The 19,829-nt window shown below is 32.2% G+C and overlaps 1 protein-coding gene across 1 annotated transcript in view; it reads right to left on the reverse strand.

The window, feature by feature from the left end:
• Positions 1-2,715: 2,715 nt before the first annotated feature.
• Positions 2,716-19,829, reverse strand: part of LOC139495148 (CTD small phosphatase-like protein 3) — a 39,035-nt gene continuing 21,921 nt past the window's right edge. Inside the window, exons 7-12 of the mRNA XM_071283328.1 lie at positions 16,921-17,032; positions 15,702-15,788; positions 14,159-14,301; positions 12,639-12,768; positions 7,708-7,803; positions 2,716-7,048 (exon numbers count right to left, since the gene is read on the reverse strand). Coding sequence (XP_071139429.1) covers positions 6,986-7,048; positions 7,708-7,803; positions 12,639-12,768; positions 14,159-14,301; positions 15,702-15,788; positions 16,921-17,032 — 631 coding nt within the window. The 3' untranslated portion in view covers positions 2,716-6,985. The remainder of the gene's footprint in view (positions 7,049-7,707; positions 7,804-12,638; positions 12,769-14,158; positions 14,302-15,701; positions 15,789-16,920; positions 17,033-19,829) is intronic.

The following is a 19,829-nucleotide window of genomic DNA, read 5'->3' on the forward strand; positions in this document are numbered from 1 at the left end:
CCGGACCTTCATCACATGAAGTATAGTCTACCTTCTGAAATCTTTAAACAAATACAGGATTTTCTGCTTGTGAAGATGACCTTTGGCTGTTTTCTGCTGTTGTCTCGTTGACTGTTTCCATTCTCAATTTTATTACAAGCCAGGCAAAATAAAAATATTTGTGTGGTTTCAGTTACATTCTTTTCAAAACTAGAGGCTCTAAAGAGCCTGTGTCGCTCACCTTGGTCTATGTGAATATTAAACAATGGACACAGATGGATTAATGACAAAATTGTGTTTTGGTGATGGTGATGTGTTTGTAGATCTTACTTTACTAAACATTCTTGCTGCTTACAATTATCTCTATCTATAATAGTACTTTCTGTGGAAAATGTTATTGAAAATCTTCAAATTTTAAGAAAATTGTTAAAAATTGACTATGAAGGGCAATAACTCCTTAGGGGATCAATTGACTATTTTGGTCATACTGACTTATTTTTAGTTCTTACTTTGCTGTACATTATTGCTGTTTACAGTTTATCTCTATCTATAATAATATTCAAGATAATAACAAAAAAACAGCAAAATTTCCTCAAAATTACCAATTCAGGAGCAGCAACCTAACAACCGATTATCCAATTCATCTGAAAATTCCAGGGCAGATAGATCGTGACCTGATCAACAATTTTACTTCCTGTCAGATTTGCTCTTGATGCTTTGGTTTTTGAGCTATAAGCCAAAAACTGCATTTTACCCCCATGTTCTATTTTTAGCCATGGCGGCCATCTTGGTTTGTTGGCCGAGTTACCGGACACATTTTTTTAACTAGATACCCCAATGACGATTATGGCTAAGTTTGGTTAAATTTGGCCCAGTAGTTTCAGAGGAGAAGATTTTTCTAAAAGATTACTAAGATTTACGAAAAATGGTTAAAAATTGACTATAAAGGGCAATAACTCCTAAAGTGGTCAAATGATCATTTTGGTCATACTGACTTATTTGTAGATCTTACTTTGCTGAACATTATTGCTGTTTACAGTTTATCTCTATCTATAATAATATTCAAGATAATAACCAAAAACAGCAAAATTTCCTTAAAATTACCATTTCAGGGGCAGCAACCCAACAACGGAATGTCCGATTCATCTGAAAATTTCCAGGCAGATAGATCTTGACCTGATGAACAATTTTACCCAGTCAGATTTGCTCTAAATGCTTTAGTTTTTGAGTTATAAGCCAAAAACTGCATTTTACCCCTATGTTCTATTTTTAGCCATGGCGGCCATCTTGGTTAGTTGGCCGGGTCACCGGACACATTTTTTAAACTAGATACCCCAATGATGATTGTGGCCAAGTTTGGTTTAATTTGGCCCAGTAGTTTCAGAGGAGAAGATTTTTCTAAAAGATAACTAAGATTTACGAAAAATGGTTAAAAATTGACTATAAAGGGCAATAACTCCTAAAGGGGTCAACTGACCATTTGGGTCAGGTTGAATTATTTGTAAATCTTACTTTGCTGAACATTATTGCTGTTTACAGTTTATCTCTATCTATAATAATATTCAAGATAATAACTAAAAACAGTAAAATTTCCTTAAAATTACCAATTCAGGGGCAGCAACCCAACAACGGGTTGTCCGATTCATCTGAAAATTTCAGAGCAGATAGATCTTGACCTGATACTCAATGTCAGATTTGCTCTAAATGCTTTGGTTTTTGAGTTATAAGCCAAAAACTGCATTTTACCCCTATGTTCTATTTTTAGCCATGGCGGCCATCTTGGTTGGTTGACCGGGTCACCGGACACATTTTTTAAACTAGATACCCCAATGATGAATGTGGCCAAGTTTGGTTAAATTTGGCCCAGTAGTTTCAGAGGAGAAGATTTTTGTAAAAGTTAACGACGCCGGACGACGACGGACGACAGACGACAGACGACGGACGACGGACGCCGGACGCCAAGTGCTGAGAAAAGCTCACTTGGCCCTTTGGGCCAGGTGAGCTAAAAAGGGTCGGTAGGTCAGCACTTTTTTTTTTTTTTTTTTAAATTTTGGATTGTCAAAATCTGGAAAATAATCATTATCGACTCCTAGGAGTGGATATTAAGAATTGAACGATGGACAGTCAGTGCATGATTTTTTTCTTGCTACCTGATTGGAGGATATTACGAGACGTGAATAATCAAAGTTTATTGATTGGTTAGGACAATCCAAACCTAGTAAATGTCCTTCAATCCCGTAGAGTATCGAATTTGTCCTCTCTATTTTAGCAATTAGATTTTGCCTGGTCATTAATCATGCATATTCATGATATTGGTACAAAGGTCTCTTTTATCTATAAATAGTTGAATCTTCTGGAGTTTCGTAAACAACAATGTTAAACAATAAATACTACTTCATAACGTGTGACCTCACGCGTGTGGTAAAATTTGTTGATTGATGCATGTGGCTATTCTTGTAAATGAATTAATCTACAAAGCGAGAGCACTTTCCATTTTCATCAGGTAAGAGTCGACTAGCCCTTTTTGAAAGGCTAATGCTTGTGTGTCTACTACATTTGAAAATGCCTGTACCAAGTCAGGAATATGACTGTTGTTGACCATACGTTTTAGATGGGTCTAAGCTAGGGACGGTTGGGTAACTGGAACCACACATTTATTTTTATTTAGCCTTATACACATATTGCAAGACAAGCTTAACAGCACACTACAGCACTGAAGACTAAATAAAAGCAAAGTGAACTTTTTATCATTTATTTCAAATTGTACATCCATTATAAAGATTTAAGGTCACATCAATGGTTTTACATGATAAATCTATCAACATAACTCTATTTTTAGCAATTTTATCACAGTATATTTATATAGAATCACTTTCAATTACTATTTGTGCCTGTATCATTTCATACAAGAGTAATTCCCCCTCAGTACATTAAACATCCTACTCTATGATTTTCTAACCAATAAATTAGTTAATGACATCCAAGATATTTGTCCCCCCTCATTTTTTAACTATATTTAACTGTGTTATATTTTATTGTGTTCAGCTTAAAACAGGAGAAAAAAGTGTCCAACATTATTATCATGAGAATAGTTCTCAAAGCATAATTGTTTCTGGTGTAAATCAATGTCCGTATAAAATTGCCAGACTGACTTCACCAAGATAAACTTTAGGACAGAAACAAAATTCGTCAGTTATAACCATTATAATCTTTAAAACCTTCATCCTTTGTCCTGTCTCTTGAACCAACACCTGATGGGTACAAATGAATAAACACTGTACATGTGTTTATATGTAAAATTAATTACAAAGCTTACAAAATGAAAATAAGCAGCATTGATGTTTTTTTTTCCAATATACATGGTACCTTAGGAAGGCACTACAAAAACAGATTAAGCACAAATAGAAACAATCTTAGAAATTCATTGTACCAAAAAGTATTTGTCATCTACCAATAGAATAAATTTAACACCCTTTACCTATACAGTAACTGTTTCAGGAGAATGTCAATAACAAAGGTTCTTCAGCTGTCTGAACTAAGCTAAATCATAGCGATTCCCTATATAAACAAACCAGTAGTAACATAATTCAGTCATATAATATATACAATTACATCAAAACATGTTGATTGCCATTAATTATTACAATGACCTTTGACCTAGTGATGTGACCTTTTGCTGCCTACAACAAAATAAAGCTTAATATATGGAGAGCCAAAAATACAAAAAAAGTATGATGTGTTTGTTATTCATGTACAAATTCTAAATTCCTTAAAAAATTTAACCTACATTAGCTTAAACGAGTACTTGATAAACGGCTTTGAACATGGTTCCACTACCAATAGGTAAAAAGTGTCAAAATCTACAAAGTGTTTCTTTTTCTTGACAAGAACATCATCCATTTATAAAGCTGTTTAAGTCAGTCAGATCAAATTCATAAAGCAATATTATTGCAAAAAAAAGTCAGTGAATGAAATGATTTGGAAAAAATATTCAAATTTTGATACTCAAACCCTAATATCCAATTTAAATTCCTCTTTTAGAAAAAAAAACCCACATTAACCCTATATTTTTTGGCAAAGTTTTGCCACCTTCCATCAACAATTCTAATATTTTCTTGAAAGTGAAATAATTCTAGTTTTTATTTCCCAGAAAACAAGACTTTCTACCTGTACCTAAACCATATGACTTACAAAGACACTATAGCCAAGAATAAACATGATAGAACGGTGGAATTGGGACTCTCATTTTCATCTTTACAATATTTTTGTGGAAAAAAGGGCTGGAAAGTTCAAACTATTTAGAACTTTGTAAGAGTGACATTGTAAACTCATTTATTAATTTGTCCAATTTGTTACTTATTAAAGAGTCACGACAAAAGACTCAAGGAAGTAACAGATTTATAGCAGGGCTTCCAACAAAAGACTCATATCATATTATACATAACATTGCATACATAGTCATCGGACCATCTCAAAACCTAGCAGTTTTTTTCATAAATAAAAAAATCAACTTTCGTGTTTAAATGCTTTTCAAATAATTTTGAATCCATATGCTGTTATATAACAACAACGTTTCAGTGTTTTTTTCTTAACAACAATAAAGGAAAAAGTAATCATATTAATTTGCCATATAAACAGCTCAGTTTTGAGATGATCACACAATTTGCCATTTTATTTATTTATACATCATGATTAATTACAGCAGTAATAAGAACAAAAAAAAACAGAAGACAAGGTACCATTTCACAGTTTGTGTAATACTTAGTCATACAAGAATCATCTCCCTTCAATTGACTTTATCATGAACTTTCGTATCGGAGGATCACATTTAAGTTATAGATCTACAGGTTTATTTTGTGCTTTTATCGTTTCTTTAAGATATCTGAAATATTTTTTGTAATTTTTGTACCTGCACTACTAAAATTAAACCAGTCAAAAGATATGGAATAATTTGCCTACCTCCCTCCACTTATTTTTTTCGGCATGTAGTTGAACCAAGTATTATTCTTTTGAAACCAATAGAAAAACTGACCAACACTGTAGACATTTGACCACTTCAAATCATATCTTGAGACTACAACTAATTACCACAAACAATGAAACCATACATTTTGTACAATTCAAAAACACACGAACAAAAATTGTTCCATGCTTAGGTAAAATTCATTTTAAAATTTAACAAAAAACATCATGTATATAAGATATTGGTAAAACATAGATCTCAATATTTTAAAATGAGGATAAAATAATAAAATCAAACTGCATAATATAAGAACAATATAAGAACAAAAAAGGCAACAAAAATAAAATTCCTTCAACATGTATAGTAAATATAGTAAATATAATTGCTCAACTGGTTAACATCGTTTTTGTACATTTTCACTTGAGAATAAATTCTGTGCTAATTATGGCCAAATTAACCTAAAAATATAATCAGATGCTGAACGGGTGAGGGGATATAAATAATTCAACCAGACCCAGTTGACAACTTAAATTGAATATTTGTAGGAAGATGGAAAGTACTTCTAATAAAATATACTTGGTGATGGTAGTCATGTAAAAAAAAAAAACAGAAGTGGGAAACATAAAAAAAAAGTCTTCACAATAATTTCCTGCATTAGAATCAAAATTGTGAAAAACATGTTCAGAAATTAGAGAAAGTAGAATGCTTATCAATTTTAGGGGAGAACAGCTGATCCTACATTTGGGAAAGGGAGCAATATAAATAACAAGTTGGTAGTGGCATTTTCCTTCATAGCATTTTTGAAGAATTAAAGGTAAAAAAAATATTATGGGTGGTTTGTGTCTAAAGAAAGTGCTTTCCCAAGGATTTAATTCTTCAACAGTCGTTTCATGATTCTTGAGAGAAAAAAAAAAAAAAAAAAAAAAAAATATTTTCAAGCATTTTGGCCAATTATTAACATGCAGAATTTCAATCAAGAATATGATAAAAATATTCATAATGACTTCCTTAAAAATAATATCTACCTAAAAATAACTCTGCTCAATTATATATACATTTTATCAGAGCAGAACGCCAAACAAATTTCAACATTACAAATACAAGTTTTTGGCATGGTAAGCCATCTGTTTAACAATAAAATATAGTTTTTTGGTTTTTTTTAAATCTTATCAACAAATAATTCTTTTATAAAAATGTACTGACTTAAATTTAATTAAAAATGTATCAAGAATTTGTCAACAAGGCCTTATCACCTTTAAATTTGGAAGACAAAAAAGGCTCGCAATTGATTCTTTAAAAGAGTTTTCTTCTATTCTATCAGAGTAACAAACTCCGACGAATAATGCTGATATAGAACAGGTTCACCATTTCTTCATAGGAGGATATTGGTCTTCATTCATATGAATAGTGAAGCATCATGTAAAGAAATTATATAAGAATTATTTTTTCAGGTATTAAAGGTAAAAAGCATTTCCTATAATGAACTTTAAGTAAAAAAAATCAACTGTGAATATACTTTAATTTATCCAAGCTGCAGTATTGGTTCAAAGGTACTGTCTTACAATAAAATGGTTTCTGCTGACCCTATCTTCTTAAATATTGTCCCTAACCCTTAAGATTTGTCATTTTTAACTTGCACTGTTAATCTTCCTCCTCTTTCAACCAGACAAACAAAATTTAAAATAAAATTTAAATTTTTAAGTTTAAAATCGTAAAAAACATAATATTTTTTAAGCCTGATCCAGCTTGAAATTAAATCAAATTTATTCTTTATATTTCTAGGACGGGGGTTTATCAGTAACCATAAATTTAACCAAAAAATTGGAAAAAGTGTTTGGTGGCCCTTGTATCATAAAATGTTTTATTTGTAGTCTTGTGTCTTGATAAAAATGAAATATCCCTTAAAACATAAAAGTGTATTTGACCTTAGTATCAATTATCTTAACAAAACAACATTCATTTTGCATGTGTATAAAAATATAACAAACTTTTACATGATTTGTAACAATTCTCCATGCATCAGGGTGGTAACCATTGCCATGACTATGGGGGAAGAAGTGTGTGGAGACGGAAATGGTCGTGAATAACAGGTCTGACATCTTCATGCTGAAAATAATAAAGACTTCATTAAAACAAACAAAGGATCAATGAAATATGTTAAAGACAGTGGTCTATTGCTATATATATTTACAAGTCATGATTATACTAATATTTTGTTTGATTTTGATGATTCACACATTTGTTCCACATTTCCTTTTGTTAACAAAGTAGGTTGTTTTCCAAAGTCAATCATCTGTCAACTTCAACAAGTTTCCTGAGTTTATTATTTTGCTATAAAATTAAAGTTCCTCTTCTGTTGGTTAAGAGTTTTACTCTTTGTACCTATCTTCTCCCTTTAATAAATACAGCTCCATTAATGCTGTCTGTACCTCTTACAAAAGGTAACCTGTATTTTGTTTCTTAAAGCTTCCCTAGATTTTTAATCGAGTTTTGTTTTTTTAAATGTGCCCCCCCTCAATCAATTCAATTGGCACAGACCTTGAATTAAGTCAAATGACTTAACAGACCTTCAAGAAATTCAAATCTTTCAACAGTTTTTTATTACAGAAAACAATGACCCATAACAAAACTGGACTTCTGATATATTCAACATTCCCTCCCCCATCTTGTGTATTTTTTCCTTCAATAGCCCCTATGCCTTCTTAATTACACAATCATCCCCATTCAAATTAAGTTCCCTGTCGGAAATAATACTTCATACAAACCTTAAACACTAATTCTTCTAAAAATGGTAACAAATTCAATAGTTCCCTGTCAGATGGTTCAACAAACCAACTTTCTATTGGTATACCATTGTCTAGCTGAAAATAGTCAAAAAGATCACTAGTCAAAGGGAAGTAATTCTAGTCATAAAAATACTGACTTAACAAATAATAATTTAGGCAAAGCAAATCTGACACCTTTATTTTGTTATTACAACCTAATCAGGCATTACCTCTATTAAACAAACAACTGTCTTCATATAGGGCTGTTCAGTATTGTGGAGCAAATTAAGACTTTTGCTTTTTTACTGAAATCATACTTCCAGAGTTTTCTCATCTGCATTGTTATGTCGCTAAGTGAATTTGTCTTTGGTGGAGCTTTCTCAATAGCAATCATATATGTAATTTTTTTGTAGTAATTCAATTTGAAATACAGTCTACAGTGTTCTCCCCAGGCCGTTTTAGCGTCGCGGTACCACGACGCTATATTTGCGACGCTATAATTATTTTCAGGATGTTACTTTTCTCGTTTCTTGGCAAAGCCATGTCCTAAATTGTGAACTTTCATCTAATTACTGCTTATGATCATAAAAAAATATATCACTGTTAATTGTAATCCCTTCAAGTCGGACAATAGAGGCAATCTAAAGTGATTACATAGGTGTTAATTGCCCTTTGGGTGATAACTGGTTGGATACTAATACCCCAAGCTGTCACTTGTCAGGGGTTAAAAAAAATTGTTACAGCTAGCTAGCCCAGGACTTATAGGCAGCAGGATTTTACTAGCCCTGTTGGAAGAACTGCTAGTCCATCAAAACTGACCTGCTAGCCCTAGTATGCCTTAAAAAATTAAGAGTTTGCTGCATAATACAAAGTAGGTGCCCTTTGTTTTGAAGGAGACATTATACACTGTATTTAATATTTTTTGTTGATCTGTTATTATTCTTTTGGTGCCTAACCTAACTAAGTTGTTCCCACATTCAAAGCAGACATTTTATTGGCTAGCTTGGGGCAACTAACGGCAATATTCACAGAGCATTGTCTGTTTTTTTCATCAGCAACAGCCAAGGTAATCATTGTGTCCCAGTTCTGCCAATTTTTCGGGAAGAGAATGCGTTATTTGTTGGCCAAATTGTTAAGATCAAAGAGAAAAAACAATAGATCAAAGGAAAATGCCGCCAAATAAGCATGAACATATGGCAGATTCCATGTAAGAAATGGAAATGTCTGTCAAAACGAATAAATAGATAAAAATAATAATTACTGTTATTTGAAAGATAATCTGTGAATGTTTTGATGAAAAATGATGTTAGATGAAATTATAAAAATAATTTTTGGATATGATTGTTTCTGTTTAAAGTAGAAATGATGAAGTTGAAAAAATGCAAAAATTTTGACAGAATTAACTCCCATTTTTTTTACACAATGTTTATGTGTTGCAATGCTTTATGTTGACACTTGTATACTGGTATTTACTAGTGTAGTCAGGTTATTCAAACATCCCTGTTCCCAAATCTGTTACTTTTTTTAGTCAAAAACATCTGTGATATATATTTTTTTTCACTTTCAAATATCTTGCTTTATAGCTCGGTGTCTGTCAATAAATCTTACGTCAGGAACATCGCTGTAAAAACTTTCAAAATCATTGTTGGTTCCAATATATGCCAGTTAAACTGTAAATCATGCTGTGCATAAGAAAAAACCCATGTTGATTCATTTATTTAACTTTATTCAAGCAATAATTTAAACTTATATGTTTCCTACATAAGATCTGTCTAACTTGTTTTCTTATGTCTGAAACATTTGAATGTGCTAACAATTTAAGTAATTTGACCTGAGGTGAAATCTTGTTAGATGTTAGGCTGCAGTATTTTCCAGGAGTTTTAAAAATGACTTTCAACTAGGATTTGATTTCCAATGTCAGTCAAAAAAAACAAATATATATTGTCTGTCAAAATATCTTATGTATGAAAAATCTTATGTCAGAATCAAGTCTGTCAAAATCTTATGTCAGAAACTCAATTTGTCTGTCTAATCTTATGTCAGAAAAAATAAAGTCTGTCAAATCTTATGTATAAAAAAATAAAGTCTGTCAAATCTTATGTATGAAAAAAATAAAGTCTGTCAAATCTTATGTATGAAAAAATAAAGTCTGTCAAATCTTATGTCAGAAATAATAAAGTCTGTCAAATCTTATGTCAGAAACATAACATTTAAGGCTTGTTTATTTTAAAAGGATGATGCTCATAATTTTTTTTGGGGTCAAATTGTCTTTATCTTTATTAGTAAAGCATATATTCAAAAACAGAAGTTCATTGCGTATGATTTTTGCCTAACATGCTTATGGGAGTTGTTTCACTTTCTTATATGGAATCTGCCATATGTGAGTCTCGCGCTAAAGACTTGACAGCCCTGCTGTCCTGGACACTATTATTTTTTTCCGCGGTTTTTCCCTGTCGTATTTAGCATTTTGGGGGGACGAATTTTCAGCCTCGTTACTCCATTCATCTACCGTTTTTCGTTTAGAAACTGACAAAGTTCCTGGGGTTCCCGTAATTGCCCGAGGCGTAAATGATCTAGTCCCGGGCGTCGGGCTAGTGGATTTTTTAACCCCTGCTTGTGACATGATTATTACCACGTGGTATGCAATCGACAAGGAGAAAATGTAATCAGAAAATCATAAAATAAATCAAAATATATGTTTGCAAAATGAAAATTCAAAGAAACGAACATTTTTTTCTCTTTCAAAAAGAGATTGAGTCTGATCTTTTTATGACTTTCAAAATATTAGTATTACTTTCTTTCTCTTCCTATTACTAGTTGTAAATCGAGAGTGAAAATTTTGATTTTAAATTATATAAGTTTTGTACTTTCTTAAGAAAGTGATCATGATCGGCTTTAGTTTATGTTTCATCCATTTAATGCATTAAAAACGCCATATTTATTCCCAATCTCTTGTCAAACATTGTTTTATTTTCGTATTTTTCATTGCTTTCGGCGGCCATTTAATATTTTAGTGTAAACTACGGATCGGAATCGGACCAGATCTGACAAAAATCCACATTTTACAAAATAACTACATATCCACAAATGGCACAGTAGACAGAAAACAATACCTAAAGAGAAAACTAAGTATTAACAGACTATTTATTAGATAACTTTGTGAAAAATATATATATCATTTTGATAAAAAGAAACAACTGGGACCATGAACCAATATATTTGATAGACATGATAAAGAAAGTTTTTTTAATTTAAATTTTATTGCTATATGATACTTTCTCTTTCCTTTTTTTATTATAAGAACCAGTGTTTTTTACCTACACATTTATGTTTGCAAAATGAAAATTCAAAGAAACGAACATTTTTTTCTCTTTTAAAAAGAGATTGAGTCTGATCTTTTTATGACTATATAAATATTAGTATTACTTTCTTTCTCTTCCTATTACTAGTTGTAAATCGAGAGTGAAAATTTTGATTTTAAATTATATAAGTTTTGTACTTTCTTAAGAAAGTCAAAAAATTCTCTGAAACTGATGTTATCAAGATGCTTGATTTCTTGATTGACAACATATTTGTTACGTTCGGAGGACATGTTTTTCAACAGACTGTCGGCATTCCAATGGGAACAAACTGTGCCCCTCTACTTGCCGACTTGTTTCTTTATTATTATGAGGCTGACTTCAAACAGGAACTTCTTAGGAAGAAAGATAAGAAGTTAGCACTATCCTTTAACTCTACTTTTCGCTATATAGATGATGTTCTTTCCCTAAATAATTCAAAATTTGGTGACTATGTGGAACGCATCTATCCAATCGAGCTAGAGATAAAGGATACTACAGATACAGTTAAGTCAGCCTCATATCTTGACTTACATCTAGAAATTGACAATGAGGGTCGGTTGAAAACAAAACTTTACGACAAAAGAGATGATTTCAGCTTTCCAATTGTGAACTCTAAATTCTAAGTAGCAACATTCCAGCAGCACCTGCATACGAGGTATATATCTCCCAATTGATACGATATTCCCGTGCTTGCATTTCCTATCATGATTTCCTTGATAGAGGGTTGCTGCTCACAAGGAAGCTATTAAACCAAGAGTTCCAAATGTTGAAGTTGAAATCATCCCTTCGTAAATTTTACGGACGCCATCACGAGTTGGTTGACCGTTATGGAATAACCGTATCACAAATGATATTGGATATGTTCCTTACGTCGTAACTACAATCCCCTTCCCTTTCCTGAATGTGACCTACCGAATTAGACTATTTACCGGATTTGTTATCACATAAGCAACACGACGGGTGCCGCATGTGGAGCAGAATCTGCTTACCCTTCCGGAGCACCTGAGATCACCCCTAGTTTTTTGGTGGGGTTCGTGTTGTTTATTCTTTAGTTTTCTATGTTGTGTCGTGTGTGCTATTGTTTGTTTGTCTTTTTCATTTTTAGCCATGGCGTTGTCAGTTTGTTTTAGATTTATGAGTTTGACTGTCCCTTTGGTATCTTTCGTCCCTCTTTTAGTGCAATTGTATCTATACACATATATTTTTATTTGGCCCAAGAGGAAAAAAATAATACTGGAACTATAAATGAATATAGAAAACATACACTGAAAATACTGTTATCATGGTTTTAGTTTAATTGTATTCTCAGTTATGAATTTAACAATATAGATACAAAGAATAGGGTGGAATAGAATATTTTATTCACCAAAAAAGGGCCTATAGCATACAAACAATATAATACATTTTGTAATAAACAATAACATATATAACAAAGGAAATAGAGCATTACCACGACGCGACAAATTACATTGAAAAAAATAAAATTTATTTTTTACGCCAAATGTGATGCTATCCAAAATTTCTGGGGAGAACACTGTACAAATTGAAATACAGTTCCTAAACCCAAAAAGTCCCGTAGATAGTACTGACCTGATAACCAAAGGCCTGTGGTGAATTATCAATGATAATGGTCTTCCTCAAGTCTCGCCCTAGAATCGTCAGGTCTTTGATGTAGTTGTTACCATTTATACACACACAATGTTCTCTAAACAACCGATGTCTGAAATCATATTGAACAAATCTATCAAGTACAAATTTATTACAATAATTCAAATTGACACAATGTTCACAAGACGATGTCTTAAAACCACAATAAACGTCCACATCATACAAATAATACAAACCTACAAAATGCAATTTAAAGTGATACAAAATGACTTGTGAAATATATGTTCAATCTCAATCTGCATAATGATGAGATATGTCACTTTCTCATTGTAGGTATTGAATGTTTATATATAGATATTCTGGTCTCAGATCGATGTACTGTAAACCAACCTAATTGTGCGACTAGAAATATAAATCGAATATCAATTGTTGTGAATATGTTAAACTAAGATGTTCTCCTATATAAATACATCAATAAAATTAAAACATCGTGAATATGAGTAGCTGTGAAGTCGAAAAATGTAAAGGCTAAATGTGAAATAAAATATCTGCAAAAAAAAAAATAAGTTGGTTGACAGTATCTTTATGTTATGGTCTTATATTATTATAATAACATAAACTGTTATCACAGTGATATGTCTCACCAATTTGTAATTTTGATAATGCAAACCATTTTAAGTCAATAGACCATGACTGAGGGGGTGGAGCCAAATAATCTCCATGGCATTAGATGTGGCAACGCTAATACATCTGCATACCAAATATCATTGACGTACCACAAGTGGATCCCCATAAACTGACCTAATCACAAACTAATACATGTAAAGTAAGCAAACCATTCAAAGTAAAGAGACCATGACTGAGGGGCGGAGCCAAATAATCTCCATGGCATTAGATGTGGCAATTGTAATACATCTGCCTATCAATTATCATTGACCTATGTCTGGCTTTTTGACTCAGTCAAGGGGAGACAAAAATTGTCCTTTCTTGTTTACAAGAGATTTTAGAAACCATGTTTCTGCAAGACTGAAGATTTTGTAGTTCTGAATTGATCTTTATATCTACATTAAACACAAGCAAAGCTTATTAGTGTATAAAAACATTTGAAAAATAAATTCATAAACTTTAATAATGCATCTCTAATAATCTATAATGGTGATCAAAGATAATTTTAGTAATCACTATTTCCTTTGATCTTCTTGACTGATAGTTTCCTTTTTCAGCAGAGTATTGATATGAAAAATGATCGCTAGAAACTAAGAGAGCACATGCTGCTGTCAATGAAATAAGCAACTTGTCATTGGTAAAATAGCAATAAACAGATCATCATTGATCATCACTGTAACAACTCAAGCAAGAAAGCCAATTTGATTGAGATGAGCAATGATAATATATCAGAAAACTCTCATGGAAAATCCATGCATGTAATAAAAGTTTCAGATTTCTCTAAAAGAAATAATTACCATCTACATATTGCTGGCAAATGTTGTTTAGTAACTTACTTGATCAACTTTTTCTCTGGATCTAACAAATTAAGTAGTTTATCAGCATAGACTTTCTTTGATGCAGTGAATAAGATGACTTCAAACAATTGTGATACTCTCTCTAGGAATTGCCTGAAGTGAGGTCTTGTCCGTACGTATACCTACAATCAACATACGTACATTATACTCTCTACATACTATTTTGATAATGTAAATTGAATATTATTTTGATACTAACATTTTAAACTATAATGTAAATTCAAATATCTTTTGTTACAAACTTTTTATACTATTAAGTAAATACAAGATTATTTTGATACTAACATTTTAACCTAAAAATGTAAAATCAAGAATATTTTGATACTGATATTTTATATTATATTGTGAACTCAAAAATGTATTCATGGAGTTAGGTCCCTTGTCTGTTGAAAATATTGATTTCCTGAAATGCTGCCTATAAATATAATATTCAGACAAAATAATAAACACATGATTTCACAGTACATTAAATAGGTGCTGCCATACATTTACATACTAAAAGCACAAATAGTGTCTACTCTTTTAAAACAATTTTTTAGTCTTCTTGGACTTCAGAAATTGGAATATTGTTCATGCATTATAACTAGACTAATGCACCGTGTTGATTGAGCATCTCTGATCATTCCCTTTCACTGAAGCCAAGAAAAATTTGATGATAATTTTCCTTGAACAAGGAGTGTTGACCTTTTTTCCTTGTACAATGATTGTTGTAAAGTTTCAAACTATTAACATTAAGAAAATGACTTTACAGAACTATATATTTTTTTATATGATTTAGACAGGATTTTTCTCATTTATATTGCAAAAATCAAAATCTTATTTTAGTCTAAAATGACAAAATCGCAATAAATGCACACAATAATTTCTAAATTTACAGTAACATGAATAAATCTAATGAAGGCGTTCTTGGAAGTCCTGTTAAGGTTAAGGTTCTACTCTGCAAGTATAAAAGAGGGACGAAAGATACCAATGGGACAGTCAAACTCGTAAATCTAAAGCAAACTGACAACGCCATGGCTAAAAATAAAAAAGACAAACAGAAAAACAACAGCACACACGACACAACACAGAAAACCAAAGAATAAACAACACGAACCCCATATAAATTGACTTCAGGATGTACATATTCAAGTGAGGGTTAGGAATTTGTGTCCTATGTTCAGACTCCTTGGGTTTTTCCCTTCAGTACAGGGTGAAATATTTTTCCCAATAACATCTACTTTTCTTTTCATATATTACTTCAATACCTAACCAAAATTTAAGCCGATTTTTTATTTCTTTTCTTTTGATTTGAGACCCAATTAATACCAATACAAATAGAAGCTTAAAGTTAGATTCAGCCTTTTCCCGGCAAACATCTTGAAAAGGATCCCCATAACCTATTATGCTATAATTATTTCTACCTTATTTTGTTCCTTAAAAATGCTCTTCCAACTTATGGTTTCAATTTTATTTTTTTAAATTCACCTACATGTAAGTACATCATTAATATAACTCTGCCACTTTCTGACCATTGTCTTACCTGGTAAGTAATTTCTTGAAATAGTACGGGAAAACTAAATGCAGCATCGTCTAATTCTGTTAAACTACAATGGACTAATGTTTCATCCTATAAAAAAATAATAGGCAATATTTAAATGCAGCAAAATCTTACACATGCAGATATTGAATTGCTGATAAAAGTCTATGATAAAATTTTAATAAAAATCTGACTTTTTTGTGTGAGAGTGCTCAACTCTTTATCTACCACTGATGGATATATATGTGGAATTTAAAACCGTTTAGTTCATATTGACTGATAAATCTGCTTGCCAGGTCACCTGTGTATTCGCAGTGACTGATCTATCCACTGTAAACAACCACATGCGCAGTCGCGGTGACGGATATTCCCGTAAAATATACCACTGTTAAAACCCTTTAGATTGGACAATACTTAGGGGGAATCACGAAATGAACGAATCAAATTCGGTTTTACAAATGAATAAACTTTTACCTCGTTCATTCCTTTTCATTAAAAGGTTGGTTTTTTTTTAATACATGTTTTTGTTTGCGGATTGCGATTGAAACAATGGCGGATGAATGGGCTTCATTCTTCTAATTGAAGAGTTTGAAGGTTTTACGCAGTCTGATATTGACGAAAGTGAAGTTGGAAGTGTCGACAGTGATACCAGTTTATCGGAAATAGAAAGCGAGTAATCTGAGGATGAGGAAACTTAGTTAGATAACGACATTTGGACAAATAATTTGTTTAAAACCCCCAGTCACGGAGTTTTCACAACCGTTTGGGGCAGCTTTTAATCTTGAAATCTTTTAATATAAAAATTCAAATAATTGAGAGTAAAATACATTTTCTATTTTTAATTTCTATACAGTAATTGGTTAATAATTTCATATTTAATTAGAGTGCTGATTACACCGTTTCTTACACTGCAAATTATCTCTGGTAGTTAACCTACAAATCAGCTGCAGTAGCTAACTAATAGTGTGATCGCCTGTTAAAAGATTAAATATACAGAAGTAGGCTTGGTATAACTATCAAATCTTCCAAAACTATCACACAATTAATATTGCAACTATTTCGAATGGAAGTTAACATATTTTTTGAATTTCTTTTATAGTCAATGTTCTTTACACCCCTTTTTTATGTGCTTTGCTCCCTCAAGCAAAGCAGGATGTGATAATTAAGTTTAATATATATATATTTATTTTTTTCAAGATAAAGCAATATAATGAACTCATACCAAATCTAGCACTAATGAAAATTCAGGTGAACTTCTGGTTTTCAATGGTAAAGCAGGCACCCTGGCCCTCAATTCTTCTGTTAATGGTGGCAAGTTCTTTATGAATACATAGCTGAAAAAACATAAGCAAACATAGCTACAACTGCAATATATAGTTTTTTTATGTAAACTTTTGTCTCCTGAACAAATCATCCAAACGCACACTAACTTAAACCAGGTGCTCCGCAGGGCGCAGCTTTATACGACCCCAGTGGTCGAACCCTGAACTGTTGGGGCAAATTTGGTCACAATATTCAAGCTTGATACCGTCTGAATTTTGATTGTGATCAAATTTTTGACATAATATAGGTTTTTGCCACAAAATTAATGTGGTTCAAGATCTAACACATCTATTGCACAATACTGTGCAATTGAATATTTCTTATTGAAACTTTTCAAAATTTGAAATTTGAAAAATGCTGAAAAAAAAAATCCCTTAAAAAAATGGTAAACTGAGATCCCTCTCCCCCCCAATTTATTGAAACACCCCCCCCCCCCCCCCCTTGGATTAATAACCCTTTAACTCATGCTTTCCTTTGTAATATTGAACCTTGTAGTACAATTTCAGAGAGATCCATACACTTCAACACAAGTTATTGTCATGAATTTTTGAAACTAGAAACATGCTTCTTTTTGGCCCTTAATTCATACATATTTTGGGCAATTAACCCAAAACTTAATCCCAGCCTCCCCTTTGTTATATGGTACATTGTGGTACAATTTCAGAGAGATCCATGCAATTACACACAAGGTATTGTCTGGAAACTAGAAAAATGCTTGTTTTGCCCCCTTTTTGGCCTTAATTCCTAAACTTTGGCCCCATAACCCCTTAAATGAATCCAAGCCTTCTATTTGTGGTTTTAAACATAGCGGTATGATTTTAGAGCAATTGAAATACTGGTAAACAAGTTATTATCCTGAAACTAGAAACTAGAGGCTCTAAAGAGCCTGTGTTGCTCACCTTGGTCTATGTGAATATTAAACAAAGGACACAGATGGATTCAAGACAAACTTGTGGTTTGGTGATGTGTTTGTAGATCTTACTTTACTGAACATTCTTGCTGCTTACAATTATCTCTATCTATAATGAACTTGGCCCAGTAGTTACAGTGGAAAATGTTAGTAAAATTTTACAAATTTTGTGAAAATTGTTAAAAAGTGACTATATAAAGGGCAATAACTCCTTAGGGGGTCAATTGACCATTTTGATCATGTTGACTTCTTTTCAGGTCTTACTTTGCTGTACATTATTGCTGTTTACAGTTTATCTCTATCTATAATAATATTCAAGATAATATTAATAACCAAAAACAGCAAAATGTCCTTAAAATTACCAATTCAGGGGCAGCAACCCAACAAAGGGTTGTCCAATTGATCTGTAAATTTCAGGGCAGATAGATCTTGACCTGATTAACAATTTTACACCCGTCAGATTTGCTCTAAATGCTTTGGTTTTTGAGTTATAACCCAAAAACTGCATTTTACCCCTATGTTCTATTTTAGCCGTGGCGGCCATCTTGGTTGGTAGACCGAGTCATCGGACACATTTTTAAAACAAGATACCCCAAAGATGATTGTGGCCAAGTTTGGATTAATTTGGCCCAGTAGTTTCAGAGAAGAAGATTTTTGTAAAAGATTACTAAGATTTACGAAACATGATTAAAAATTGACTATAAAGGTCAATAACTTTTAAAGGGGTCAACTGACCATTTCTGTCATGTTGACTTATTTGTAAATCCTACTTTGCTGAACATTATTGCTGTTTACAGTTTATCTCTATCTATAATAATGTTCAAGATAATAACCAAAAACAGCAAAATTTCCTTAAAATTACCAATTCAGGGGCAGCAACCTAACAACGTGTTGTCCGATTCATCTGAAAATTTCAGGGCAGATAGATCTTGACCTGATAAACAATTTTACTCCGTGTCAGATTTGCTCTTAATGCTTTGGTTTTTGAGTTATAAGCCAAAAACTGCATTTTACCCCTATGTTCTATTTTTAGATGTGGCGGCCATCTTGGTTAGTTGGCCAGGTCACCGGATACATTTTTTAAACTAGATACCCCAATGATGATTGTGGCCAAGTTTGGTTTAATTTGGCCCAGTAGTTTCAGAGGAGAAGATTTTTGTAAAAGTTAACAACGCAGGACGACGACAGACGCAGGACGACAATTGACGCTGGAAGAAAGTGATGGGAAAAGCTCACTTGGCCCTTTGGGCCAGGTGAGCTAAAAAAGGGTAGGGCTCAAACTTCTTTCAATTTTAACTGCCTTTTTTTCTATTTTTTTATAAACCCTTATATCAAGGATTTGTATAGTAAGATTACTATACAAATCCTTGCTTACAATGTATATTAATTAGTCAATGTTATTATACATGTAATCAGATTATGTATAAAGATGTTAAATTTATGTAAAAGAAACCAATGGTCAGCGAGTAAAAACACCAATGTTCATGACGATAAATATTACATAATACCGAAAAATAGATAAATTAACAAAATAAATAAAAATAAGTATGCGAACCCAAGGTGTGTAACATTGCATTGGTTTTGTCCATTGACACGGGATCGTCGATTAGGTTTTATCCATCATGTACCAAAAGTGTCATTTTATATGATTTTGTATCGAGATTCAGATTGATAAATACTTTATAAAACACAGGGCAAGCAAGATAAAAAGAGTAATGAGTCGAGTAAAAAACCTAAAACACAAATGGAGGATAAGGAGTATTAAAACTAGAGGGTCCAAGGACCCTGTGTCGCTCACCTGATATTTTTATTTACAATTGATGCATGATAAATGCAACTGTTGTACTGTCGTTTAGTTTCAGAGATATAATACTAAAAAGTACGTTTGAAACCTATGT

The sequence above is a fragment of the Mytilus edulis genome, chromosome 11, assembly GCF_963676685.1.
Source record: "Mytilus edulis chromosome 11, xbMytEdul2.2, whole genome shotgun sequence".
NCBI lineage: Eukaryota > Metazoa > Mollusca > Bivalvia > Mytilida > Mytilidae > Mytilus > Mytilus edulis.